Genomic DNA, 27437 nt, shown 5'->3' on the forward strand with positions numbered 1-27437 from the left:
GTTTTAACATGCAGCTAGGATTGCAATCAAGAGGCCGAGTAGGTAAGATTCATGTGTTCTCTTTTACTTTCTAAGGAGAGCAAGAGCCTGGGGTCGAGGCCCAGGGTCCTGGCCTGCTGCTGTGGATGGAAACTGACACATGGCAAATATGTAATGGTAAGTAAACATGGCGTTCCCCTTGGCCTGTGTAAACTACTGGCTTTGTTCTCCTTTTATGACTTATGCATAGTTCAGTGATCTCTATAAAAATATTTTTATAATCTTTGCCCACAAAACTGCTGAGAGAACCTTTAGCAGCCACCCATAGATTGAGGTTTTAATCTCCTACTTAAAAAACGAAAACGGAGGACTGTTGGAGTTGTAGGCAAACGTTTAATACGCACATCTGAAAGCATGAGACACAGTCCACAGACAGCACGCACTGGAGCTGGTGGGCACACGGGGGTGACAGGTGCTTGCTGATTAGGTATTAATATAATACTTGCATAAAGTGCTGATCAATAACTTAAGTGTTACAAAAACAGATGGTCCACGGTGAGTCCAGGTTGCAGGCACATGTAGGCAGGACTGGGTCAGATGCTCCAGGGCTGCACGTGCTCTAGCTGGCCTGAGTCCGACACGTCGTAGCTGGCCTTGTACTTGGCCAGGATCTTCATGAGGGGCCGCAGCTTGAGCCACCACTGTTCTTTGGGAATCCTGTGCCTGTGGAGGGAAGGGGGGACAGCAGTGAGGCTGAGAGATGCCACGGCCAGCACAGTGAGTGGCCTTGCCAGAAACACGAGGGTTGTAGGGTCGGCTGAATCTTAATTTCAGGGTCAAATGAAACCATTGTTTTTATATTTTTAAAACTTCTTCCCAAAGACCTAGTGGTGGTTTTTTGTTGTTGTTTTGAGATGGAGTCTTGCTCTGGCCCCAGGCTGGAGAGCAGTGGTGCAATCTCAGCTCACTGCAACCTCTGCCTCCCGGGTTCAAGCGATTTCTCCTGCCTCAGCCTCCTGAGTAGCTGGGACTACAGGTGTACAGCACCACGCACGGGTAATTTTTGTATTTTTAGTAGAGACGGGGTTTCACCATGTGGGCCAGGCTGGTCTCCATCTCTTGATTTTGTGATCCACCCACCTAGGCCTCCCAAAGTGCTGGGATTATAGGCATGAGCCACCAGCCTGGCCAAGACCTCGTATTTTTTCACTGAGCTTCAGAAAAGCTAGTTCCTCAAACCACTGAATGAGTTGTCGAAAGCAACAGCAATGGCCATTCCCCTGTCCTGTACTCACATTGGCTGGGTTTGCTAAGGCAATAAGACCCCAACTTACTCAAAATCCGTTTGCTGCTTCAGCTCTGCCACAGGTTGAAAAATAACGTTTCTTTTGCTTATTCCCAGCACACAAACGGAATCATCGGTGGTAAATTTTTTCCCTATAAAAGGTTTAAAAAAAGATTAACACCCTGTCACATGGGCGGCGGGAGAGCAGAATCACGGGGCGAGATGAGAAGTGAGATTCCTGGGAACCATGCTGAACCTGGCCTGGAAGCCCGGGTGAGGCTGAGAACAGCCGCGCAGTGTGGCCAGCACCTGGCCTGGGCTTGCGCAGCTCTGCTCTTGTGGGATCGCCCTGATGGCTTCCTGGAAAGCAGCTTTTGTTTTTTCTCTCAGTGGAGAGAATTTTTCACTAAATAGTAGAATAGGGAAATTAGCTTAAATTACGACAAAACACTAATAAGAAATTGATTCTCACGAATACACACACTGAGAGGCGAGAAGCATCCATAGCTAAATTAGCAAAAGAAAATCGATGTAGAAACAGTCAGTTCTTCAAAAAGACAAACCAATTGAAACTATTCACATCAATGCTTTTGTAGACTGTCATTATTCTACGTCGGACGTTGGCAGTGATAATGGTTTGCCCTAATAAAAGCACACATCTGGTATGACTGAAGAAAGCTGAGGGGGGTGGGGGTGAGAAAGATGCTGGCACAAACAGCCACTCAGGAATGAGTGGGGACCAGCCACATGGGAACAATTAACAAGAGTATTATACAAAATGTCATGTTTTTTAAAACTTTTCAGTTTATCTAAAGATTTGTTAGAATATGTAACTTACAAAACTGATTTAAGGAAAAACATGCATAGTTCTACAAACATGAACAGTTCATTCAGCAGCCACATCTTCCTCAAAACTGGAAGTTCTGATGGATGGAGTCCCAAGGAGCTTGTCCTACCAAACATCCAAAAAACAGAAGGCCCCACTTCAACTGTGAGGGGAACTTCAGGTTGAATCTAGCAGTGATCAAAAAGAACATGTCACCCATGCCCAAGCTGACCTTATCCCAGGAATCCACGGTTGGTTAAATAGCAACGCTCAGGGACCAGCAGGAGTTAGAACATCACACGCAGCTCAGTACTGGACTGAAGAAGGAACCAGCACACCCTACTTCTCCCCGATAGGACAGCATTTTCACCAAGGCAGATGGCGCCTCCCTCCCCGGACCCCTTACCTCTGCCCCGGGCCTCCTTGAGTTTCGCAGTGATCCACTCCATAGCTCTGGCAGAGATTTTGGTTCCAAAGTTTCTATCAAATGGAGAGGGTGCCCCACCCTGTTGGTGGTGAGAGTCATATGAAATATCAGTTATACAGTAACACTTTGTTGTTAAATAGAAATGACAATTTCTATTTCACAGAATTCATGTTTTTATTTCTAGGTCTTTATGGATAGCTGGAACAGAACAAAACAAGATCTGTGATTCCTGTAGCCCGAACTCAGCCTGTTAAGCAAAAGTGTCAAGTGTTCCCCCTGCCCAGTAAGAGGAGGATTTTAATAAATGGAACGAGTCAACTAACAATCTCCAATATTTTAAAATCTTCAATCAGGATTTCATAAACTCATCTGGGGTGGGGAAGGGTCGCAGCTTTAAGAACCTGCTAACCGTTGTGGATTCTTTAACAAAATCATTCATACGCCTACTATTTCATCATCATTTCAGGGGATTCATGAGCTCTCTGGAATAAATTCACGGGCTCTGGTTTAAAAGTATAAAGAATAGAAGGTGGTGAGGAAGGAGTGTGTGCGAGTTAGGAGGCCTGGACCGCTTTGTCCCAGGCTCAGCTCATGACATGCGTGTGCCTGCACGCAGCTCATTCCAGGTCATTCTGATTTGGGGTGTCAAGTATATTACATGTCTGATAATCCATTTTAAATCTTAGGAAGCTCCAGTTTTTAACTTGATGAAGTGTTTAATTTGAATAAGCATTTCCAAGTAACGGGGTTGTCACTGTTTTCATGAAAGCTGACAGTTCCCTTAAAATCCCCATTACTCAAACCTCACCAACAAAAGAATCCTAAAGCTGGTGATGTTTGGCATGACTTAAAAGTTTAGATGTTTTGGCTGGGCACGGTGGATCACGCCTGTAATCCCACCACTCTGGGAGGCTGAGGTGGGCGAATCACCTGAGGTCAGGAGTTTGAGACCAGCCTGGCCAATGTGGTGAAACCCCATCTCTACTGAAAATACAAAAATTAGTTGGGCGTGGGGCGCCTGTACTCCCATCTACTCGGAAGGCTGAGGCAGGAGAATCTCGAACCTTGGAAGGTGGAGGTTGCAATGAGCCAAGATCGCGCCACTGCACTTCAGCCTGGGCAACAGAGCAAGACTCTGTCTCAAAAAAAAAAAAAAAGATGAAACATCTTGGAATTTACTTATACATTTTCCCCTAAAATGGCTAAAACAAGACATTAATCTTTAAAAATCACACGACAGTGGCCTTGCGGGCCCCTCATGCGGTCTCGGGCCTACCTGCTGCATGTGGCCCAGCACGTTCTTCCTGCAGTCAAACACGCCTTTGCCCTCTTCCGAATAGAGCTGGTAAATGAAGTCGGTGGTGTAGTTTTCACTGCAGCTCTCATTTCTGAAACAAGCAGGAAGGAGCCACTTTGTTTAGTGTGCAGTGGGCACGCGGCCCCCTGCTTGGGGAGATGGCCCTGGGAGGCTGGCCTCCCGCGTCCCCTGACCTACGGTGATTCTGCATCAACGCCAGTCCCTCCAGTTCACGGTTTGGCTTTCTGCAGTTTCAGCTACCCATGGTCAAGTGGTCAACTGAGGGCCACAAATATTATATGGAAAATTCCAGAAATAAATATGCAAGTTTTAAATTGCACACCATTCTGTGTGATGAAATCTCGTGCTGTGTTGCTCTGTCCCACCCAGAACGCGAATCATCCCTGTGCCCTGAGTCTCCATGCTGTCTGTGCCTCCTGCCCCTGAGTCAGTAGCCGCCTTGGTTATCAGATGGTTATCAGTACCCACCCCCTCATGTATATAGGGGGCGGGTACTATCCTTAGGTTCAGGCACCCACTGGAGTCTTGGGACACATTCCCTGAAGCTAAGACGGATGACTATTTCCTTCTTCCTTCATAAACATCAGGTGCTAATTAGAGAAATGATTGTGAGATATCTAAAACAGTAAGACTATAAAGCAAAAATTTTAGTTGTCTAAATGCGGGCAAGTCTTTAGAGCAACGCACCACGACTCTCTTCTGCATCTGCTCAGCGTGTAGTGCACTCCAGCGGCAAAGAAATCACCACTCATCCAGCCCAGAGTCACAGACCAGAATCTAAGAACTGCGGTGTGACGGTGACCGTAAGATCAGCCCTGGTGTCTCACTCACCTGAGCACAAGGCCCCTCTGGATGGTGGTCTTCATTTTCTCCGTCAGGTGCTCCACATTGGACTGGAAAAGAGTTATTTTGTTAATCAGACAATAAATTTCTGCTAAGCACCTACTGTGTGCCAGGCCCTGCAGGGCGGGAAGTGCCAGCCACGCGTGGTGGTGAGTTGGCCAAGGAAGCTGCAAGCTCTCACAGCTTGGGTCTTGGGGAGCCTCCCCCCAGGCGGCGAGAGCACGTCTGCGGCAATGAATGCCGAGCACAGGGCACTCAGGTGAGCAGCCCTCACGGGGGCCACTTGAAACGCCTTCTGGAATCAACAGGGTCCCTCTGAAGACGATAATTCCGTGACTGGCCTAGTGCTCATTCATGGCTCTATTGCTCCTTATTTATTTTCATGACGATGTTCTCTTGGCGCTCTCAGAGGAAAAGAGCGACCTGTGGCCTTTCTATGGAATCTCCTATGATGGCCTGATGAACAGTGTCTGACCAAAGCATTTTGTAAACTCTCATCCACACACAGATTTCTTAAGGAACAGATTGTCTTAGAAAAGAGTAACATCCTATATCAGATCATCTTGGGAGGATTACAAGAGGGAGGTAATTCCCTAATGACTTATCCTAAGAAAATGGAGATTTTTTACATCTAATCAATCTGTCGCTGGGCACGGTGGCAGAATTTCACAAAGTAGGAGCCTGGGCGCAGTTGCTCACGCCTGTAATCCCAGCTCTTTAGGAGGCCAAGGCGGGTAGATGGCCTGAGGTCAGGAGTTTGAGACCAGTCTGGCCAACATGGTGAAACCCTGTCTCTACTAAAAATACAAAAATTAGCCGGGCGTGGTGGCGGGTGCTGTAGTCCCACCTACTTGGGAGGCTGAGGCAGGAGAATCACTTGAACCCAGGAGGCTGAAGTTGCAGTGAGCTGAGATTGTGCCACTGCACTCCAGCCTGGGTGACAGAGCGAGACTCCATCTCAACAACAACAACAAATCATAATTTCTCTTCTTAAGCCCTTGCCATGTTCGGCGACATCCTTCCCTAAAAGAGCCACAGATGCCAAGAAACCACGGCCGTGTGTGTCAGTTCAGAGGCAGACGCAGCATCAGAGGCCTCAAGATTTAAAAGAAGCTGCAGCAAGCTTCAGAGCCAGTCGCAGACGTGGGTGGTGACTGTCAGCGGAGGCACTCAAATCGTTTGTGACAGAAGTGAGAAAACATTACACAACAGACTACATCAAAAAAACAAGCTTGTGTTTCACACAAGAGACTAGAAGGTGTCCTCAACCAGGCACGTCCGCCGTCACCTGACACATGGGAGAGGCACCTGGGCGATGCGAAGGGCATCAAGCATGGCGTGTTCTGTAGCACCTCCGTCTCCAAAACCCCTAGACACGATGATTCACTCCACAGCACCGAGTGGATCCAAAGGGGACGGTCCCCCAAGGCCAGCCCCCGTCACATACCTGCAGATCCCTGATGTCGAAGGGCTCTTCGAAAATGTATGCGGCATCGGCTCCGGCTGCGAGCCCCCCCATGTTGGCCAGGTAGCCACAGTAGCCGCCCATGGTCTCGATGATGAACACGCGCCGCTTGGTTCCGCTGGCAGACTGCTTGATGCGGTCGCAGGTCTGGTCACAGAGAAAAGATCAGTCACTCCAGCCCAGGGCCAGGGTGCACCCACCATCCCAGAGCTCCCCGACCACTGAGTGCAGCAAGCAAGGCCCCCCACCGCGCCTGAGCATGCGGTCCCAGCATCGCAGAGGTGAAGGGTGTGCAGCAGCCAGGATGTGCCCTCGGAGTGGGTGTGAACATGCCCCCACCTCCCCCCCACCACGGCAGCCACCTGGAGGTGACCTCGATGACCTGTGGTGGGGGCCTGGCCATCTGCCGCTCCCTTCTCCCAGGCCCCATAGGAGGAGACTGAAAAGACGACCCCACAAGCCAGCTCACTCCACGCTGCTCTCTGTCCCTGCTGAAGCAGCTTTCACCAGACACGAACACCGTTAGGTATGAGCTGAGAAGTTAGGGGGCTGTCACCTGCCAGCTTAGTCCATGGGAACAGCTGTGCTATTCTATTTTCTTCTGTTAAAGCTCCCTGTGATTTTAGAGCTGTGGCCATCTTCCATCCATCAGGGAATGTTACGTTTATAGAAACTACTCAAAGGCAGACAGTGGTTCTTAGACCCAGGCACCTGGGGAGTCTTTCGGATGCATAGGCATCAGGTCCCAGAGTGAAATGTCTGCCATCCGCCCTCCACGAGGACCCAAGCTCAGTGGGGAGAAAAACAGCAGAGAAATGCATGGATGCCTTCCCACCCACACACCAGTCCGGGCTGCAGCACACTTTCCTGGGACTCTGCAAAGCCTCTCCCTGGGCCTCAGCTCCCACCCCAGCACCCTCCAATCTGTTCACAGACTGGAGACCCATCTATAAAAAACATAAATCTGATGCAGTCATTCAAAACCCTTTGCTCACTTCAAGTACACGTCAAGCCTTTCTCGGGAATCCCTGGCCCCGCCTGCTTCTGACACCAGGTTCCGCTCTAGCTCCAGCCACCCCAGGTGGGGCCTCTGGATATGCCGGCTGCTGTGTGCATTCAGGTACAGTGGTGGGCGGGAGAGCAGCCCCCAAAGGAATCCCGGTCCTAATGCCTGGAACCTGAGAATGTTCCCTCATGCGGTGATAAAGGTGAATCCTGAGGACTACCCAGATGGGCCCTAAGTGCCACCACCTGCATCGGCAGATGAGGGGTGCAGAGGCTGAAGGCCCTGGAGCAGGATGCTGCGCACCCACATGGGAGGAGGCGGTGCCAGGGAACAAGGCGTGCAAGGCCCGCAGCTCTGGGCACCTGAATGGGCCACGAGGGACTCTCCTGGAGCAAACACTCTGGCCTCAGCCCATGGCTCCTGCCCTCCAGAGCTGTGCGAGAGTGAGTAATATTTTCCAGCCCCAGGTGTGTGGTCAGGGTCACAGCAGCCACGGGACACACACAGGCACCTTCCTCAGCTCTGACCCAGAGGGAAATGCCATTTCCTCAGGAAAACGCCGCCTGGTTTCTAGGACCACAAAGTTCCCTCTGTCAGGGGCTCTCGGGGCACCCCATGTCCTCTCTTCATAGAAATCACCCCAGTGTCTCTCCCTGCAGTTACCTCGTGGTTATTTGACTTGCAGTCCTCACTAGGCTGCAAATTCCATGAGGGCAGGAACTGTGGGCTGGGCTTACACCACTGCACCATCAGCAGGACGCGGCCAAGCCCCTACAGCAGGCGCTCAAGAAATGCTTGTCTCTGAATGACATAAGCACAGTATTCTCCAGCCAGCCAGCCGTCTGTCCGTCCATCCGTCCATCCTGGTCAAGGGCTGATGCTGCAGGATTCCCTAACCAGCCTCCACATGGGACTCAGCCAAGAGTAAAAGCATGAAGTGGGGGTATGGACTTGAGACTGGAGGCCACATGAGAATCTGTGCACCAAAGTTTAACACCCACCGGGAAATTTTCACTTGAGTACTTCGGATGAAATTTAAAAGCGCACTTTGTTGAATAAACACAGGCTTGATTAAACCATTCCAACCTATACTTCGTTTCTTTGGCAGATTCTTTTCTTCCCAAAATAATTGGTTGATGTATTCAAAACTGAACACGGGCTCTAGTTAGAGGGCCACTTTGCATTGTGTAGAAGCCGAGATGGGGAGAGAAACAGGCAATGGGAAGAATTCCCGTCTTTGTGCTTAGGAAGGACAGAGGACAGAAGCCCATCAAGGGTCCAAAGAGCCCACAACTGCCTTCTTGAAGGGCCAGTGCAGCATTCTGAGGGTTTCACTGTTCCACCTGTACTGGGTCTCTCTCTAATTGCGATCTAAGACTTAAGATGCTGTAAGGCTTTAAGACTTGCCCTTTGTCTTAGAGAATCCCGGGCATGGGAAGGAAAATGTGGGTGGGGCATCAGGACCCCCAGAGGCACAAAGCCTCATGGGTTATTTTTCCAACTGAATCTCCCCCGCAGCCCACCCTGAGGTGGGGAATTACTGTCACTCATTCAAAGAATGACATCAACCGCTTAAAGGCAAAAGAATTCTGCAGGTAAAGCAGCTCTCCCAAGAGGCTGATTTGTGCCCCAGAGTGTCTGAGTTCTGGTCCCGCCAGGCTGCTGCTGTGGGTGCGTGGAACAGCACAGCCCTGACACCTGAGCCACGCCCCCGACCGTGTGCTCCTCTGAGTGTAAACGCAGTGACAGCTGGGACGGAAGAGTCCGCCTTTGCTGGAGCTCAGATACAGCTTTCCCGAACTCTCTCATTACCTAGATGGCGTCTTAAGCCTGAATTAGCTTCTAAAAATAGCAAGTCCCTCTGGCGGTGCCTCAGGCAATTAGTCAAAGTAGCACTGACAAGAAGGCGGCTGATCCCAAGCGTGGCCCTGCCTGCCTCCGTGAAGGCCACTCGCCTGGCTTCCGAGTGGACAGAAGGATGGCAGAGGGCTGAGTCCCAGGCCCGGCACGTGGACAGCAGCTGTGAGTGGCACTCGTCAGGCAGAGCCTGTGACCTCAGCCATTCTTGCCACACAATGGGATGTGCCCGGCAGACACAACCCCCTGAAAGGGCACACACACGATCCTGCTAGGAAATTCCCCAAGGAGTCCCATGGGAGCGAGAGCCCCAGGCTACAGTTCAAACATCACCAGCACTTTGCTCCGTGGGTGTAGTGTTAAGAAACATAAATTGGTGGTGAAAGATAAGGTGGCGTCTGCTACAGCGTTAAGGTGGAAAAAAGCCACTGACTTCTCTGTGAGAACCACCTTGCTCTGTGAATCCGCAGGGAGGCCAGTTTTCCCACGACTGGTATCCCTCACGGCAGCCGAGCCTCCGCTGATGTCGGTGGCCAGACGGGGCAGGGGGTGGGGCTCCCATCCCTGCTACAGCAAGGGACCTGCAGCAAAGCACAGCCGCTGGCCGGGGTAGTGCTGCGCCGCACGTGTGGACATCTACAAGGTGCTAAAGGAGAGCGAAGCCAGCGATGGCCGGACCCTAACGACATTCAGTGAAGAGGAGTCAAGCGCGGGGCCCAAGGAAGTCCATGGAACCAGCCGTTGCCAATCTCTGCAAGGCCAGCACAGCACCAGGGAACACGACAGGGAGAAGCCCAGGAGAGAGATGGTCCTCAGCTCGAGTGGGAGGCACAGGAGGCTGCAGCCGACCTCACGGCCCCTCCGCTCCCTTCCCTGCACTGGAACTCAGTTCTGAAGGAAGAACCCGGAACAGAACTGCTGTTCTCCGAGGTTCTGTGCCAAGCTGAACTAAGGAGTCTCCAACAGGGCTGGGAGTTTTCACTGCGAACTTGAGCTGATTTGGACGTGAACATCTAACGTAAAGGCCCAGCGGCTCCTCTCCAGGAGGCACCAGGCGGCCAAGCCACTGACGTGACCCCACGTGCCAAGGTGGCCACCGTCCCGTCTGCAGCTGACGACCCTCTCTGGGTCAGCTTATCAGGGACCAGAGGGGCCACCATGCGGGTGTCAGCACCACGCCCATGACTGGCAGAATCCACTCCTCCCAAAGCACATGTTGGTGAAACTGCCTGCCCAGGAGGGCATGATCTCGGCTCTCTAAAGAACCTCTCGTCTCACCAGGAAGGCTGTGGTTCCAGGCAGCGGCCCCCAGTGGGCACGGCTCTGTCCCAGAGCTCGTACGTACCAGGCACTCAAACCCCTTCCTGCAGGCTCCCACAGCTGACCCTGCAGCCTCGCTACTCAACGCAGGCGGGAGAGGCAGGTTCCAGAGAAATGGTGCTCACCGCTCCCCTAGTCTAGGTGGCACAGAAACACGACCCTGAGGACTGGATATATCATCTCACTTTAATCAGTAAAAACAGGTTCTCCCTAAGGCAGAGAAGCTAAAAAATTTACCCTGTCCTGGCCAATGTGACCGACATAAAGCCAAGCTAACAAAGGGTGTGGGGTAAAGAGTAATAATAAATCTGGCTCATTCTTAGCACAGAAGAAACAAATTGCTAAAATAAATGAAAGAAAGCAATGGGAGGAAACGGGATTCTCTTACCTGGACAATAACATTCAGGCTAGTGTCGGCGCCCAGGCTTATTTCCGTGCCCGGGACATTGTTGCTAATCGTGGCCGGCACCACACACACGGGGATGCAAAGCTCCTGGTGGCGGCCTCGCGCCTCGGCCATGTCGCACGCGCTCTTGTAAGCCTGAAGCAGCAGGGCCAAGCGGTTAGCGGGGATGCCGGGTGCTCACCTGCCAGCCCCAGGGCCTGCGCTGAGGTCCAGGAAGGGACAGGAGGGGCCTGAGTCACCAGGGGAAGCCCGTTCATGCGGGTCAAGGGGCCGAGGGGAGCTCTGGAGGCCATGCGGGAGCAGGACAGGCCTCGGCGACACAGGCGGCTGCCTGGGCACAGTCCAGGTCCTCATGAAAGGGGAGGCCTGCAGGCAGCACAGCAGGGTGGGTGTGAGGCCGGCAGCAGAGCAGGTTACAGGCAGTGGCGAGTTAGTCACGAGCGGGACAGCTCAGCTCTCGGCATCTCATTGTGGGTAAGGGAGGCCAGGGCGGTCAGGACGTTTAAAGGCAAAGCCAGTCCCGTAGCTTTCTGCAGGCAGGCAAAGATGAGTGGGATGGGGCCCACAGCTGTAAGGACCACACCAAGTGACTGCCTTCATCGTGCAGAGGCGGCCTCCGTGCGCAGGCAGGGAAGGAGGCAGGCAGCTGGATTACCGGGGGGCCACACTCAGCCCCGGGCCGCATCTCTGCTCTCCGGCGGGAGGCTGCCATTTCTGCCCTCGGGAAGCCGCACACAAAGCCACACAGGCGAGCAAGAACCTGAGTTGCTGCTCTGGGGTTCCACTGGGAAATGGGCTCTGGTGTCAGAAATGGGAGCGGTTCTCGAGCCCGTGTGCACCGGGGTTTTTGAGACTCCACCTCACGGTGTTAACCAAGGTAACAGCAGGACAGGTCCACACGCCCACTGTTCCTACCTCCAAGCGGCCCCACACAGCAAGGTGTTTTTGTCATCCACTTGGTGGCAAAACCAACTATTTCTGGACTTGGATGTGTCCCTCTTACTGTGAATATCCCCACATCTGCTGCAGGAATGCTACTGTTGGGACGCAGGGTGGGGCCCACATCTCCCCGGGAGAGTTGGACAGTGAGCGACCCAGGCTCTGCAGCCCTGGTGCAACCCAAAGCACCCCAAGGCCAGGAGCCTGTGTGGGCCAAGGGCTTCGGACAGTGGGTACAGATCCGTGGCAGGTGAGTTCACAGCGTGGTGGGTAGGAGGGTAAGGTGGGTGGGTCAGTGCTGGGTGACCACGAGGTGAGCTGTGAGAGGCGCCCCCGCGCCCCATGGCACGGCCTCCACGTCCACCCAGGCCCAGCATATGCCCAGCTCTTGGGCTGCTCTGTACAGGCTCTGCCTTGCAGGCGCTGGCCATGGCAGTTTTTGCAGGACTTCAACCCAAATGCCAGCCTGCTTCCCAGCCAGAAACACTCATCTGGGGATACTCGCTGGCCTGGTGCCCAGGATGTGGCCCTGTCAGCACCACCACATGGGGGGCTCCTTATGCTTTTCAGACAGGTGATGTCACTCCTTTACTGTGGAATACCCCAGCTCAGGACGGACCAAGACTGGCTGGACCAAGACTGGCCGCGGGGAGCTGGCTGCTTCTCCAAGAAGCCCTCGCTGGAAGCCAGAGGGTGTGGGTGACCCGGGGCCAGGAGGGGCCTGAGGCACACAAGAGGGCAGGTGGGGGGGGGGTCTCAGCTCCTTAACTCCACATTGAAATCTGTGGGAATGGCCACATTGCTGCAAATCCTCTCTCCCCTCTTTCCTGTCGCTCCTCTTTTCCTTCCTTCAGTCTACAAAAAAGGAGAGGGAAGCTTCAAGACAGGGGGAGACTCTGCCCAGAAAAGTATAAAACTCTCAAGACCAAACACAGCCGGGCCCCTAGGTCCGTGGTGGGGCCACTATGACAAGGATACTCACAAGGCTGTGGTCACCGCCACCTTCGCGACACCTGACAGCAGCGCGGCACCCACCTACTGTGTTTCTGATGTGACCTGATCAAGCTTACAGGACAGAGTAATGCACCAGCCAGCGCTAGGGAATGAAAGGAGTCCAACCGAAACTCCCTGTAGCCATATCCTGAGACTGTGTAACACCTGCTCTGAGGTATTTCATTCATTCTGTTCTGCCCGGAAGACCCACTCGCCAGCACCGCATAGATTCGGAGGTGCTGTGGTGTCAGCTAAGCATCAATGCTGGCAAGAAGCAAATCATGAGTGAGGATGAGGACGCACGCGTCCAAGAAGATGACGACTTCACCACGTCATATCCGCCCAGGGCTTCTGAAGCGCAACACGGCCACGTCCTGAGCCAGACTCCTACTATGGAGCCCGCCCTGTGCTTGGAGGGACTTTCCTCAGCGTCCCTTGTCTCCAGCCCCAGGTGCTGGGAGCATCCCTTCTCCCAGTTCTAACCAGAAACCTCCCTGGATGGTGCAAACATCCCCTGGGGCACAGTCACCCCATGAGAATCACCAAATTGACTGAACAACTGGAGCCATCCACAGACCTCAAACATAAATGCTGCCCAGGGCCACAGAGGGTGTGGCCGGACAGGGAAGAGACGCTCACTCCCACACGGCTCTGGAGAAAACAGCTGCCATGTTCACATCTCAGCCTCCGACGGCTTCAGGACAGTGACTGGAGTGACCCGGAGCCATCCACATCAAGTCGCCTCACGCCCTCATTTCCTGAGCTCGCCACCAGCTCCTGTTCTACGGCCAGACGAGCCCAGTTCAGACCCAAACCCAAACCTTCTCAGGATTCACGCTGTTTGGCCGTCAGTAAACAGGGCTCTGGAGAAAACAGCTGCCATGTTCACATCTCGGTCCCTCTCCCTTCAGGGGTCCACAGAGGGACCCTCAGCAGCTTTCTCATCCTTGCCCCGGCTCCCGAGCAGCTGCAGCATTTGCCAGGGTGACCTTGATCAGCCGGCGTCACTCACCCATCACGAGACTAGAACCACGGCACTGCCAAGACAGCCTCATTCCTCGGAGCTCAGGATCAGAAGGGCAATGAGGACATATATATACACTTACCAAGGTGGCTGTGCCTGGCCAACGGGAGGCTCGACTAACTACACGCTCCAGTTCTTTCTCTATTGTAATCAATTAACTTAAGGCCCGGCGTGGTGGCTCATCCCTGTAACCCCCATGCTTTGAGAGGCCAAGACAGGGGGACTGCTTGAGCCCAGAAGTTTGAGACCAGCCTGGGCAACACAGGGAGACCTCGTCTCTGTAGAAATACAAAAAATTAGTCGCGCACGGTGGCATGCACGTGTAGTCCCAGCTACTCAGGAGGCTGAAGTGGGAGGATCGCCTAAGCCTGGGAGGTCGAGGCTGCAGCGAATCGTGATTGCACCACTGCACTCCAGCCTGGGAAACAGAGTGAGGCCCTGTCTCCAAAAAAAAAAAAAAAAAAAAAAAGAAAGAAAGAAAATGAAATTGTGTAACCTAGCTTTGAGAAACTTGAATGAATGAAAAAGTGAATTTAAAACAATTGCATAATAAATCACCAGTCCCTCCAAGGGAAGTCAAAGCGGGTGGAACGGATCATTTGTGGGGTGTTTGCCTCACATATTTTGGTTTTCAAATTTTGATCCTACACATTTGTTACATATTTACAATCTGAAAAAAAACAAAAAAACAAGTTATTTATAGCAGAGGACACTGGCATTAAAAAGATAGATTTTCTTCATGCCTGAAAGTGTACATCACATACCACAAGGATCTATACTTTGTGTGGAAACTTCAAAATAAAAAAAGTCACAGGGAGATCAATACCAGCTTTGTCCCACATCTTCAGATGCTCAGCTAACTGCAGTGACTGCTCTCAAATTCCCCACCCATTCCCTCTGGGCAAGTTCCAATTAGGTAACAATTAGGGAAAAAAGAAGCTTCAATCCCTCCCATTGCACACCCAACTTTCACAGACCCAAAAGTCCAGCTAAAGCCAGTGAAAGAGCAGTGAAAGCCATGCTGGAATCAATCCCCTCTGTGAAACAGACACTCATGTTCACATTTCCAGCGCGAAGGTCACCTCAGAGCCGGGCCGGCCCCGCAGCAGCAAAGCCGTGACACCCGTCACCAGAAAAACAGAAGCAACGTCTAGGTCAGAGATTAGTGACTGCCAAAAATAAGGTGAAAGTTGCCCCCCCCCCAAAGCCAGTGAACACGGGAAAACCTGGGCAGGTTTCCTTCGCAAAGAAATTGAAGAAAGTTTAAGATGATCAGAAAAGCAAGAAAGGAGTGCTAAGTGTTACTTACCATATGAGCTGTATGTTAAAAGCTTGTTTTTTTATTTACCAGTGCTAGAAATAAGTTTCATGCCAAGGGTTTATAAAAGAAAAAAAAAACTTTGAAAAATATTCATGAGAACTAAGTCGCACAAGAAAAATTAAAACTTGAGAATTAGTGAAAAATTTTAGACATCAAATTTAAAAAAAATGAAATGCTTCCTGCATTAGGTACGGATCTGCAGATTCCCACGTGAATCACCAAGTGTGACACACAAACACGGGGATAGGCGTGTATGTCTTTTAGCCGGGAATGGTGGCACGTGCCTGTGGTCCCAGGTACTTGGGAGGCTGAGGTGGGAGGATCACCTGAGCCCAGGAGGTCGAGGCTGCAGTGAGCCGAGATCACACCACTGCACTCAAGCCTGGGTGACAGAGTAAGACCTTGTCTCACAAAGAAAAAAAAAAAAAACAGAAGAATATATTTCTATATTTTATTATTGTCTCTTGGCAAAAAAACTAAACTAACCCCAATGTTGCCTTAGATGTAATTTAATATTCTCAGTTTACAAAGGGGAAAATGAGGTCAACAGCCAAGACCAAAGAGATAACAAATGCAATGGTGCGTTCAGGGCAATGACTACAATTATAAAATATTCAGTTCAATTTCTACCCTCAGCATCAAGGCAGGGGTTTGTCATAATGGATATTGGAAGCTCAAAGAAAATTTAGGCTCAGCATTTAAAAACAAAAAAAAAAAGCAGATTTTAATGCTGGTGCAATCACAGGAGACTGCGGCCCAGTCCTCCTCAGCACTGCAGGTACTCACGGGCACTCCTGGGGTCTTGGCCATGCTACGTCCCCGCCAGTGGCCACACAGAAGAAGCAGCAGTAAAACTTTTTGGGAGTGAGATCAAAAATGTACAGAGTCTAAAAACATACTTTCTAGGGGGAGAAAAAGAACGAGAAGCTCTCATTCAGGGTATTTGTAAAAGGCTGTTTCTAGCACACTGGTAGATAAAAAGGGCCGGGGCCCTCAGGTTAGCGTCAGCCGGCGCCCGCCTGGCGGGGCGCACACGGACTTACGTCGGTGATAGTGTTCAGGGCTGTGTCTGCCCCGATGCTGAAATCGGAACCCGGCACATTGTTGGACACAGTAGCGGGAACCATGATCATGGGCACACAGAACTCCTCGTGCTTCTCCCGGGCGGCTGACAGCTCCAGGAGTCCCAGGTAGGCCTGTCAGACAAGCGTGGGGGTTGTGGGGCGAGAGGGAAGCAGGGAGGAGGGGGTCTCACTGGGAGAGCCTCAGGGAGAGCCACTTCCACCACAGCACACAGGGAGCACAGTGGGGTGTCACGAAACCACTACGAGACCAACACAAAGTCGCGTTAAGACCACAGACAAGAATACAAGGATCAGCAGGTTCTAAGCACAAAGGGTGAAGGACAAAATCAGTGAGAAGACTAAACCCTCATGGGTAAGAGTCTCATTTCTGAGGTTCTTACTTTGTTTTTATTTTTTTCTTTTTGAGACAGAGTCTCGCTTTGTCACCCAGGCTAGAGTGCAGTGGCGCAATCTTGGCTCACTGCACCTCTGCCTCCCGGGTTCAAGCGATTCTCTTGCCTTGGCCTCCTGGGTAGCTGGGACTACAGGCACCTGCCACCATGCCCGACTAATTTTTGTATTTTTAGTAGAGACAGGGTTTCACCATGTTGGTCAGGCTGGTCTTGAACTCCTGACCTCAGGTGGTCTGCCCGCTTCAGTCTCCCAAAGTGCTGGGATTACAGGCATGAGCCACTGCGCCCCGCTGGTTCTTACTTTTTCTAAAAGTAAATGGAAAGGTTACCATGGGACTAATCTTCACTGAATAGAAAAATATTAGGGTCTATAGTCCAAAATGTGATTTTAAACAAAATTCTAGGTAGCCACTGGACTCTGGACTCAAGAGAGAGAATGACTTCCACAAACCTGAAATACATCAAGAGCTCACTGAATAGATGAGTCCCAGTTAAGGAGTCAAGCTTTTGCTTCTTGGTTAAGTTACTTTATTGGGAACTGGGTCACTCGTAGGCCACGTCTTACCACCTGCTATTCTGCCGTTCTACAATTCTCCAGTGGCAGCTGGGTCTGGGAACCTATCATCTCGGATCGTGGCCAGTAGCCAACAAGTAGCTTAATGTTTAGCCAACACAGGGCGCGGCTCACACCTGCAAGACTGGTAAGCGGGTGAAGAGAGAAACGGAAACGTACCTCAAACCCGCCGATGATCAGTAGGGCGTTGATGCTGTGCGCGCGCATCTGCGTGGCGATCTCCTCCAGGTACTTTCCCGGGAGAACGCTGAAAAGAGCCAAATGGAGAATGACGTCAGACACCCCGAGCTCCACGCAGACCGCGGGACATCACGCCGGGAACCCGAGAAACCACGCTGGTCCCCACCCGGCCTCCTTCCCTAGTCTGTGGTTTTAAGGAGCGGTAAATGTTTGCCATTTCACACAGGCCACTGTGGCTGGCAGACGGCAGAACAATCAGGAATCTCATCTCAAAACAGTGTTTTCATGAGAAAACGGAATACAGCATTTCAGCTGATACCTTGACCTAAAAAGAACTCTGCTGCCCCATTAGAAAAAATAAAAATAAAAACTTATAATTATTAACAATAACTCTTTTTCTTTTTTTTTGAGACGGAGTCTCGCTCTGTCACCAGGCTGGAGTGCAGTGGTGCAATCTCGGCTCACTGTAACCTCTGCCTCCCGGGTTCAAGTGATTCTCCTGTCTCCTGCCTCAGCCTCCCGAGTAGCTGGGACGACAGGTGCCCGCCACCACAACTGGCTAATTTTTTGTATTTTTAGTAGAGACAGAGTTTCACCGTGTTGGCCGGGATGGTCTCGATCCCTTGATCTGGTGATGCACCCACCTCGACCTCCCAAAATGCTGGGATGACAGGAGTGAGCCACCACGCCCGGCCCGATAATTGTTTAAATGGAAATCTCCAGTTTCCAAATAACTTACGTATGCATTATCCACTATTGATCTCATTTAAAATCCCATCTGCTCATACTTGCTCTCCCTCCCCCATGCTATCACCAATGGCACATGACAGGGCTAACAAGTTCAACACCTGACTGTGCCACCCTGGATCCCATCCCAAACCCACCCAAAGGTTTCATGTTGATTGGAAGAAGTGAAGTACTTGTACTCTTGGTGGATTTATAAGGCAAAAATGTTCAGGCCTGGCCATCAGAGCAGACAAATGGATGCAGCTACTTACAAAATTACCCTGGCCCCTAATGTAAGGTTTCTTAAGCCTCTTCAGGACAAGCCCAGAACAGCCAGCGAGTTCTCTCTACATCCTCGAGGGCAACGCCCTGGCCAGCTTATCAAGCACCTGTGCCCGGGGAGTCGGCGGCCAGTCCTCAGCCCCAGGACACACACCGAGGGATGCATCTGCCTCTACCTAGAGCTTTACCGTCTGGGGCACCGACATGCACAGCTCATGAGAACAGCCAGGAGGCAGCCGCAGAGCTAACCCAGCTCTGAGGCTTCCCAGCAGTGGCTGGGAGTACCAGGGTCCTGGCTGTAAAGCAAAGCAAAGGGTGCAGCTAACTCCCTTGGAACTATAAGCCAGAATTACGTGGAATCCATCATTTATTATATTTGCCAAAAACCACCTTCCTTCCATATGAAATCGTGATCTGCAGTGATGACAGATATTAACATTCGCACCCCTGACATGATCAAAGGTGAGAAGAACTCAGGCTTCATCTACATTTGAAAATTCCATCGTCCCCAGCGATGCAGGGACGCAAGAGTTACTATAGGTCCGAAAAAGAGATTTTTAGACTAGAATTCCTTGGGTCCTTTCTTTGGCTGTGGAAATCTGAGCCTCGAGTCACAGCTGCTCAGGGCTACTGTTCCCACCAATGCTACCTGCTATCTAGGCTGCTTTAGGGTTTGCTTAGAGTGCTGCCTCCACGGCTCCGTGACAGCACTCATCTTTATGACCTCCAAGTGGAGGCTTTAGGCTTGCCAGTTGGCTCTTCAAATGAATGGAAATATGAATTAGAGGAAGGCATTCACAAGTTACCTCCGCATCTCTTTCACGCCCTGGGATGCCTCCCCAGCTCCCTGGAACACAGGCAGTTCCACTGGAGGGAGGACCGGTAACTACCTGCACCCCTCCCTTAGGGACGCCTTTACAGGAATCGCAAGTGGCATCGGCACTTAGCAATTCTCTTCCAGAACACGGCTCTTCCTTCTTCCTTAAAAGCAGGTCATAGAGTCAAGATTTGGAAGTTACCGTTTTGTCCCAAGAATGGAGCCTCCTTGGCCGGTCCAGCCCCCGACATCTGTCCAGCCGATTTCTTTGATCTAATGTGCAAACACAGAATGAAACAGCTAAAGTGAACAATGAAAGGCAAGTTAGAAAGTACTAAAAACAGCTTTCTGTGCTTTTTCAACAGGCTTCATTCCGGTAAAGATTTGAGAGGCAAGGCCGGGCACGGTGGCTCATGTTTGTAATCCCAGCACTTTGGGAGGCTGAGGCGGGCGGATCACGAGGTCAGGAGATCGAGACCATCCTGGCCAACACGGAGAAACCCCGTCTCTACTAAAAATACAAAAAATTAGCCAGGTGTGGTGGCAGGTGCCTGTAGTCCCAGCTACTCAGGAGGCTGAGGCAGGAAAATGGCGTGAACCGGGGAAGCAGAGCTTGCAGTGAGTTGAGATCACGCCACTGCACTCCAGCCTGGACGACAGAGCAAGGCTCCGTCTCAAAAAAAAAAAAAAAAAAAAGATTCGAGAGGCGTGTGAGACAGCATTTATCGCGATGCCTGGATGAATCAAGGCAAGAAACAACAGCAGAGGGGCTGCGTTCTCCCTGCCGGTCAGGGCTTCTGCGTCTTACCCCCAGCCACGCGTGAGATACGCCAGCTCCCCATATCCCGCCACCGGCAATTAAAAGAAAAGTAACATGATGGTTTCTAAATTGGTAAAAGATTAAGGGAAAATTTCTTTTCTTACAAACTAGGGAGAGAAAAAGGAAAACAGATTACTAAGCAAACTAATGTAATCACAGAAAGAGGATGCGACTGCGAGGACGGCGCGGCCGCGGGAGGAGAACCTGTGGGGCTCGAACCCCAGCTCCGAAGCTTCCGGTCACGAGATTCCGGGTAAGTTCACGGATTTGGTGGACGCACTGCTATGCTGCAGTGAGATCTCCAGGTAAATTACATTAGAAAAAAGATCATTCTATATCAAAAGGTAAATATTGTACAAGGTGTCTGTGTGTGTGTGTGTATATATATATATTTGACAGAACCATATAAATCAGGCTTTTTTTTTCACATAAATCAGTTTTGAAGGCAATATTTCTTTAAATAAAGCAAATACCAGTTTTAGGTCAATTAATCTTTACAAGTCTGAACAAGAAAGACGGGGAAAGCAAGATCCACCCAGGACAGAACGGTTCCTCGTCCGGTTCCTGCAGCTGAGATGCAGGTGGATGGGCCAACATGGAAAGGGGGCCAGCGGTGGTGGAAGGTGGATCATCTGTGTTCCCGGGGATGCCACTGCGCGTCTCCCCCTAACTCTCTGCCACTCCTCAGTCTCCTGGGCTGGGGTCTCCTCTTCCCACCCCACTCTTAACAATGACGCCCTGAGGACTCAGTCCCGGACCTCCTCTCTCTCCTACCTGCACTCAGGCCCTCAGGGAAGCTCTGTGAGTTCTGTGCCTTTAACTACCACGGAGACGCTGAAGCCTCCCAAACCCACGTGCTGAGCCCACCCCTCCTGAAGACGCCGGGACACAGCGGCTTACTGCACATTTTTGGCCGCGGGGGACACACCTTCACCCCGGCATCCCCAGTCTTGTCCTCGGCCGCGGGACACACCTTCACCCCGGCACCCCCAGTCCTGTCCTCGGCCACGAGACACACCTTCACCCAGTGTCCCCAGTCCTGTCCTCGGCCGCGGGACACGTACCTTCACCGTGGCCTCATGAGTCTCCACTCCTCATCCTTCCTGAAAGCAGTGTCTCTCAGGGCTTCCTGTCCTCTTAAGTTGCAACTCAGGCCAGGAATGGAGTGATTCTTGCCTCCTCTGTTTATGCCTGCGTGTACTTAGCAAGCAAATCCCATGTGCCCTCCGTGCCCTCAATATCTCCAGACCCTTGGAGGTTTCTTGCCATCTGCACAGCAGCCCGTCTGGACCCACCGTCTCTTGCTAGGTGACTGCAAAGCCCCAGCTGGAAGCCCTACCTCCTGCCTCTGCCTCGATGAACACCAGAGAGTCCCTTTAGAAAGCTCTCGGTGTGGGCCAGTCCCCGCTCAGGACCCCAAATCTCACATAACATAAAAGCCAAACAAGCTGGCCCTGTCCCTGCAGTTCCCATCCCCACTGCCCTGCGCGGGCTCGGAGCCCCTGCCCCTGTGAGCATCAGCTCCAGAGCATCCTTTCCCTCCGCCTGGGATGAGTGTCCCTCGAGGGTCCCAAGAGCCGCCTGCTCATCCTCTGACCTGCAGCCTGGGAGCACCTTCCCCAGCGTGGCTGTCTGGGGGAACTCCAGCAGGCCCTCCTCCGCGTGCCTCTGAGCACTGCTGACTGTCCAGAGAGCAGGGGGTCCTCAGTCACTGTCCTCTCTCCCCGTCTAAAATGCAGTCTCCACGGAACCAGAGAGTTGTGCCTGCTGTGCTCACTCATTTAATTCCTCAGCATAAGAACTCCACAAAGTCGGAGGCCGGGCGCGGTGGCTCATGCCTGTAATCCCAGCACTTTGGGAGGCCGAGGTGGGTGGGTCACCTGAGGTCAGGAGGTCGAGACCAGCCTGGCCAACATGACGAAACCCCATCTCTACTAAAAATACAAAAATGAGCTGGGCGTGGTGGCGCGTGTCTGTAATTTTGGCTACTCAGGAGGCTGAGGCAGGAGAATCGCTCAAACCCGGGAGGCGGAGGTTGCAGTGAGCCGAGATCACGCCATTGCACTCCAGCTTGGGCAACAGAGCGAGACCTCATCTCAAAAAAAAAAAAAAAAAATTCACAAAGCAGGTATTTGTTGGCTAATCAGATAAACAAAGAGCCACCAGTTCAGCCCCCCGTCAGGAGCTCAGAATCCTGTTTCCAGTCCTCCCTCGTGCATCTAGCCCAGTTGGCATCCCTGTGCCTCAGTTTTCTTGTAAGGAAAATGGGGATAACATCTTAGATTCAGTGTGAGGCTTAAATGGGTGAACACACGTAAATCCCGCAGAACAACTGGGTACAGCACACGTCAAGAGGTGTTACCGGTGTTCACTAAGGTTTGTATTTCAGTGGGTGCTTGTGCACACCAGACACCACCTACTTTCCCTCCAGTGCCCGGTTTAAACCAACCGCAGCCTCCGAGACAACACCACCTTCCTTCTCACCTAATGTCAGGGTCATCAGACCCCAGAGGCACTGCCATCCCCCAGCACCTTTTCAGAAAATTCAAAAGCACATCACACCCTGGGCTCCATTTGAGGGCCCGAAACCTATCTTAGGGTGAGATTTCACTCCAGAAGCAATGCCTTAATAAGTAGTCATTCAGTCACAATGTCACAGGATCCTGGACTGAGACAGGATCCTGGACTGAGGCATGAAAAGGTGTGAGGGCCGTGGAGGGGGCCCCCCCATTCCACTGTGCTCGGAGCCAGGGGGTCTGCCCGCCTATGGCGTCGTGGGTGACTCACCTGGCCCTTGGCGAAGCCATCAAAGCCATCGTAGATGGCGAGCATCCTGTGGCCGTCGGCAATGCCCACGCGCACAGCTGAGCGCACGGCCGCGTTCATCCCGGCCGCGGGCGCCCCCACATTGATGACAGCCACGTTGCAATTGGTCTGCAAAACAGAAGGCGGGCGAGCACTGGGTCACGGGCACACGCGAGCTCCATTTGTGGCACGCTGTGGCAGTGGCCCATGCCGAGCCAGGCCTGAAAACCGGTGGCCTCATTCAGCGAGGCAGAGGCCATGAGGGGAGGCCCGCAGGAGAGGTCGGGGCATCGCGGGAGGCTGGCCACCAACCTTTGGGATCTGATCATCCGGCAGCTTGATGGCGAGTCGCTTGTAGGTGTTCAGGTTGCCCGCAAAGCTCCTAAAGGAAGAGGGTGTTGTTGGATCAGAGTTGGGAACACCACACACAACTTGGGGCTCATGCAGAGAAAAGCGGCTTGTCTGCCAGCACTCAATGTGTCTGCCAACTATCTGGGCAGGAGCAGGAGGCCCCAGGATTCCACGCGCGCTGCAGAGCCCTTACTGCGACCCGCGGTGCTGTCCGTGTCTGGAGGAAATGGACTGAGAGAAAAGGGTATGCTTCTACACTTCGTAACTTTCTCTTGCAAAACGAGGGCCACAGCCGGGTATGGTGGCTCAAGCCTGTAATCCCAGCACTTTGGGAGGCTGAGGCGCGTGAATCATTTGAGGTCAGGAGTTCGAGACCAGCCTGGCCAACATGGTGAAACCCCGTCTGTACTAAAAATACAAAAATTAGCTGGACATGGTGGCACGCGCCAGTAGTCCCAGCTCCTTGGAAGGCCGAGGCACGAGAATTTCTTGAACATGGGAGGCAGAGGTTGCAGGGGGCTGAGATGGCACCACTGCACTCTAGCCTGGGTGACAGAAGCAGACTCCGTTTTTTGTTTTGTTTTGTTTTTAAAAGGCCACAAGTCACCTTGTGCCTTAATCTCATTAGCTCCTAAACCACCACCACCTTGCCAAAAAGGACTAATGGCAACTTTAGAAAATGATTTCTCTCTAACCAGTCACCAGGGCCTGCTACTGCAAAAGGGGTGCTGTGAGTCCTGCCTGACTTTCTGAGTTTTCAGACTGACATGGAATAAGCACAACCCCTAAGCACATTTGCAGTGGCCAGGCCCGAGGGGTGTGTGTTCCCGACAGGGCGGAGCTTTTTCCAAAGCACCTCACCTCCCTCGGAGCCGAACCGCATCTTGAAATCTCCTCTCGTCCATCGCCTTCTGCACATCCTGAGTCTTTTAAAACAATGATGAAAAGAAGAAAGAATGTGTCAGAACTTGGTGCACCATGGATGGGGTGGGTGGAGGCTGGCTCGGTCCTTCCCACCAGCCCTCTCCAGTCTGACCCAGGCCGCCGGCAGCCCCAGGGTTAATGGTCTAGACGACCGGCCACCAAGTATAACCTAACGCTGGTTGGCAGCCAGCCCCTCACTGCCCGGCTGTGAGGTCAGAGCCCTGGGGTCTGCTTAGCTCAGGAGGCTTCTGAGGAAAAAGAGGAGGTGTCACCTGCTGTTTGTGGACACAACATTGTGAAGATTTAACCCAAGAGAACAAAGCCGGAGGAAATGAAATCTCTCAGGCATGGTTCTAAGGAATTCTCCATTTGATTATGGTGGGAAAAAAACCACAAACACCAGCTCACTGGGGAACGCGGGACGGGAGTGAGGTCACAGCGGGCGGGGGAGCAGAGGGGCCCGGATGGATGCCCTGGGACACAGGGCTAGGAGTGATGCATGCCAGGCAGCCCGGGGCAACATCAGATCTTGGGCAAGTTCTTTCTCGCTCTAAACTTCAATTTTCTCCTCTGTAAGATGAGAAAAATACTCCTCCTTCTAGCAATCTCTAAGGTTATTCAAACATGTCAGACCCTCAGGAAGACGCCTGACAAACAGCAGGTGCACAGGTGCACAGTAGTGGCTCCCTCCGCTTTAACAACAAAGCCACACAAGGGTGGTTTCAAGGTCAGGGCAAGTGACACCTACCGTGATCGTCTCTAGACAAGCAGAGACACGAGACACAGGCTCAAAATACACGTACTGCGTGTCGTTCAGTGCTCTGAGCCTTTTAAGCCTACTGCCTCTCACATGCACACAGGCACACACTAATATGCAGACACACACTACCTCGAACTCATACCAACATGCACACATATGCATAGAAACATACCTGCACACACAGACATGCAGACACACGCTACCTCTCACATACACACAGATGCATATAAACATGCACGCACACACAGACATGCAGACACAATACCTCACATACATACGCATATAAACATACATGCACACAGGGTAACATGCAGACACACTCGCTCACACTCAAACATGCATAGCCATGCATATAAACATACAAACACATGCAGACACAAACTACCTCACACACTCACAAACACACACATATGCATAAACCTGCATGTACATGCATATACAGAGACACACACACACACAGACACAAGCCTTCACACACATACACACAAATACTATTTTCTCCCTTGGGCTTTTGGAAATTATGTTTCCAAGGTGACTTTCAACAAGTCCCTGCCTTGATTGCTTCATGACTTCTTTGTGTGTGTTAAGAGGCATTTACCTCAGGGTCACTGGAAAGACCCAACAAAACAGGCGTCACGAATGAACTCTGAAAAATAACAGCCGGGCGCGGTGGCTCACGCCTGTAATCCCAGCACTTTGGGAGGCCGAGGTGGGCAGATCATGAGGTCAGGAGATCGAGACCATCCTGGCTAACATGGTGAAACAATGTCTCTACTAAACATACAAAAAAAAAAAAAAATTAGCCGGGCTTGGTGGCGGGCACCTGTAGTCCCAGCTACTCAGGAGGCTGAGGCAGGAGAATGACATGAACCCAGGAGGCGGAGCTTGCAGTGAGCCAAGATAGCGTACTCCAGCCTGAGCAACAGAACGAGACTCCATGTCTAAATAAATAAATAAATAATAAAATAAAATAAAATAAACTTCGAATGCAGCTAACTCCACAGTCACCTCCACTACTGAACAATGCCTGGAAAGCCGGAACTGCTTTTCCCTTTGTTCATTTGCAGATGGCAGCTCCCTGGCCCGAGAAGGGTGGGTGCATCTTCGGGTGACCAGAGTCATCCCTGTGTCCCATCACAGACCTGAATGTCCTTGGGGATAGGAGGACAGGAAGTGGCTGAAACTGGAGAAGTTTGGGAAGGTCCCACCTTCCCCTACAAAATACTGCCCTGCAGATCTCTCTTATGCCTGCCTCCCTGCCACTCTGTCCACAGATCTCTCTCACGCCTGCCTCCCTGCCACTCTGTCCACAGATTTCTCTTGCGACCACCTCCCTGTACTCTGTCCTTCTGCAGCGCCGGGTGCACTGGGGCCACCTGGAACCTCTTCGACTGTTGGGATCCCAACACTCTAGACCCATCTCAGGGGAGGTTACAACTACGTGCCACAAGGACAGACGGTAACTTAGAAAACCAAAGAGTGAAGACGGCGCAGGTTCTGCAGGTGTGGGTGAGAACACAAGCCTGCTCCCTCCCCATGGGCAGCTCACCCCCTTCTCAGAAAGGCCGTGTAATCCAGCGTGCACCGACGAGACACCCGAGGTGCCCAGGCCGGCCCGACAAGCAGCGTCTGTCCCCAGCCGCCCCCATCCCGCCTGTGGCCATGGGCTGCCCACTCACCATCTGCACGCACTCCATCAGTGGTAGGCGCACGGCGTGGTTCCCGTTCAGCGACACGACGCAAGCTGGGGTGTCCGGGGTGGCCTCTAGCAAGGCGATGACTGCCTCCACCCCCATGCGGCTGGCCTGGAAACCAGGTCCATGTGGGTCAGGGGCAGCCCCCCACCCTGCACCGTCCCTGTCACCTCCTGCTGTCTTTCCATGACCCCCAATGATCTCAGTCAGGTGCTCACAGCTCTCCCCACTTGCAGCCTAACTCTTCAGAGCAAAGCGATTTCCACTCCTTTAGAACCGGCAAGATGGGAACAGAGGGGAGGTCAGGGCCAGACGGAGAGCAGGAGTGTTAAGAGCTGAGTTTGTACTTGGGATTCCTGCTGCCCCGAGTCACAGTTTCCAGAAATCCACACAAGGAACACAGCCTTTCTGCCCTGGGGTTGTGTCCTCTGGGGTCCACGTCATCCCAACAGCAGGCACTGTCCTCCCACACTAGGGAGCTCTCCCCGCCTCTGAATGGCTGTAGGCCTAGACACTGGTCTGCACCAAAGGTCTCAAGGATCGTTAAGACGAGGGCCGGGCCGCTGGCATCTCTGGGGGAGCATCCTGCCAGCCTCTCTGGCCGGCTGGTGCCTGCGCCTCTCCAGAAACGCTTCCTGCTAGAGACCTTGTGAAGATGCCCAACGCTCCCATCCTCACCAAGATCCTGTCGAATGCCGAAGGGGTCCCTCCTCTCTGCACGTGCCCGAGGATGGTCACACGCGTGTCGTAGCCCAGCTGCGTGACGACGAGCTGCAAGGGAACGTCTCGTTAGGATGCGGAACCGTGATGCGGACCCAGCAGCCCAGATCTGGAAGCAGGTACGGGGCACTGAACAAGGGTTTTCGCTCTTTCTTCAGATCTAAATGGGAAGAGGTATTTCTAAATTTTGTTTCCTAGCAGAACATCTAGTATATATAACAGGCAGCTGAAACTCGGTTTTAAAAATAATACCTTTGTTACCCAACAAAATCTTGGCTCGCACCTAGAAAATGAATGC

The 27437-nt window shown here is 52.2% G+C and overlaps 1 protein-coding gene across 4 annotated transcripts in view; it reads right to left on the reverse strand.

The window, feature by feature from the left end:
- Positions 1 to 352: 352 nt before the first annotated feature.
- PFKP (phosphofructokinase, platelet) overlaps positions 353 to 27437 on the reverse strand; it is a 64089-nt gene continuing 37004 nt past the window's right edge. For 2 of the 4 annotated variants that reach the window (XM_003903325.4, XM_009213888.4), the window contains exons 9-22: positions 27098 to 27190; positions 26405 to 26530; positions 23903 to 23967; positions 23003 to 23072; positions 22673 to 22819; positions 19268 to 19338; positions 17220 to 17307; positions 16053 to 16205; positions 6126 to 6290; positions 4667 to 4728; positions 3794 to 3905; positions 2497 to 2596; positions 1314 to 1416; positions 353 to 702 (exon numbers count right to left, since the gene is read on the reverse strand). In XM_003903325.4, coding sequence (XP_003903374.2) covers positions 573 to 702; positions 1314 to 1416; positions 2497 to 2596; positions 3794 to 3905; positions 4667 to 4728; positions 6126 to 6290; positions 16053 to 16205; positions 17220 to 17307; positions 19268 to 19338; positions 22673 to 22819; positions 23003 to 23072; positions 23903 to 23967; positions 26405 to 26530; positions 27098 to 27190 — 1485 coding nt within the window. In that variant the 3' untranslated portion in view covers positions 353 to 572. Of the gene's footprint in view, positions 703 to 1313; positions 1417 to 2496; positions 2597 to 3793; positions 3906 to 4666; positions 4729 to 6125; positions 6291 to 10714; positions 10868 to 16052; positions 16206 to 17219; positions 17308 to 19267; positions 19339 to 22672; positions 22820 to 23002; positions 23073 to 23902; positions 23968 to 26404; positions 26531 to 27097; positions 27191 to 27437 lie in introns of all 4 variants that reach the window. The other 2 variants (XM_009213887.3, XR_004177127.1) reach the window with 2 other exon arrangements.

Source organism: Papio anubis, chromosome 11 (assembly GCF_008728515.1).
Source record: "Papio anubis isolate 15944 chromosome 11, Panubis1.0, whole genome shotgun sequence".
Taxonomy (NCBI): Eukaryota; Metazoa; Chordata; class Mammalia; order Primates; family Cercopithecidae; genus Papio; species Papio anubis.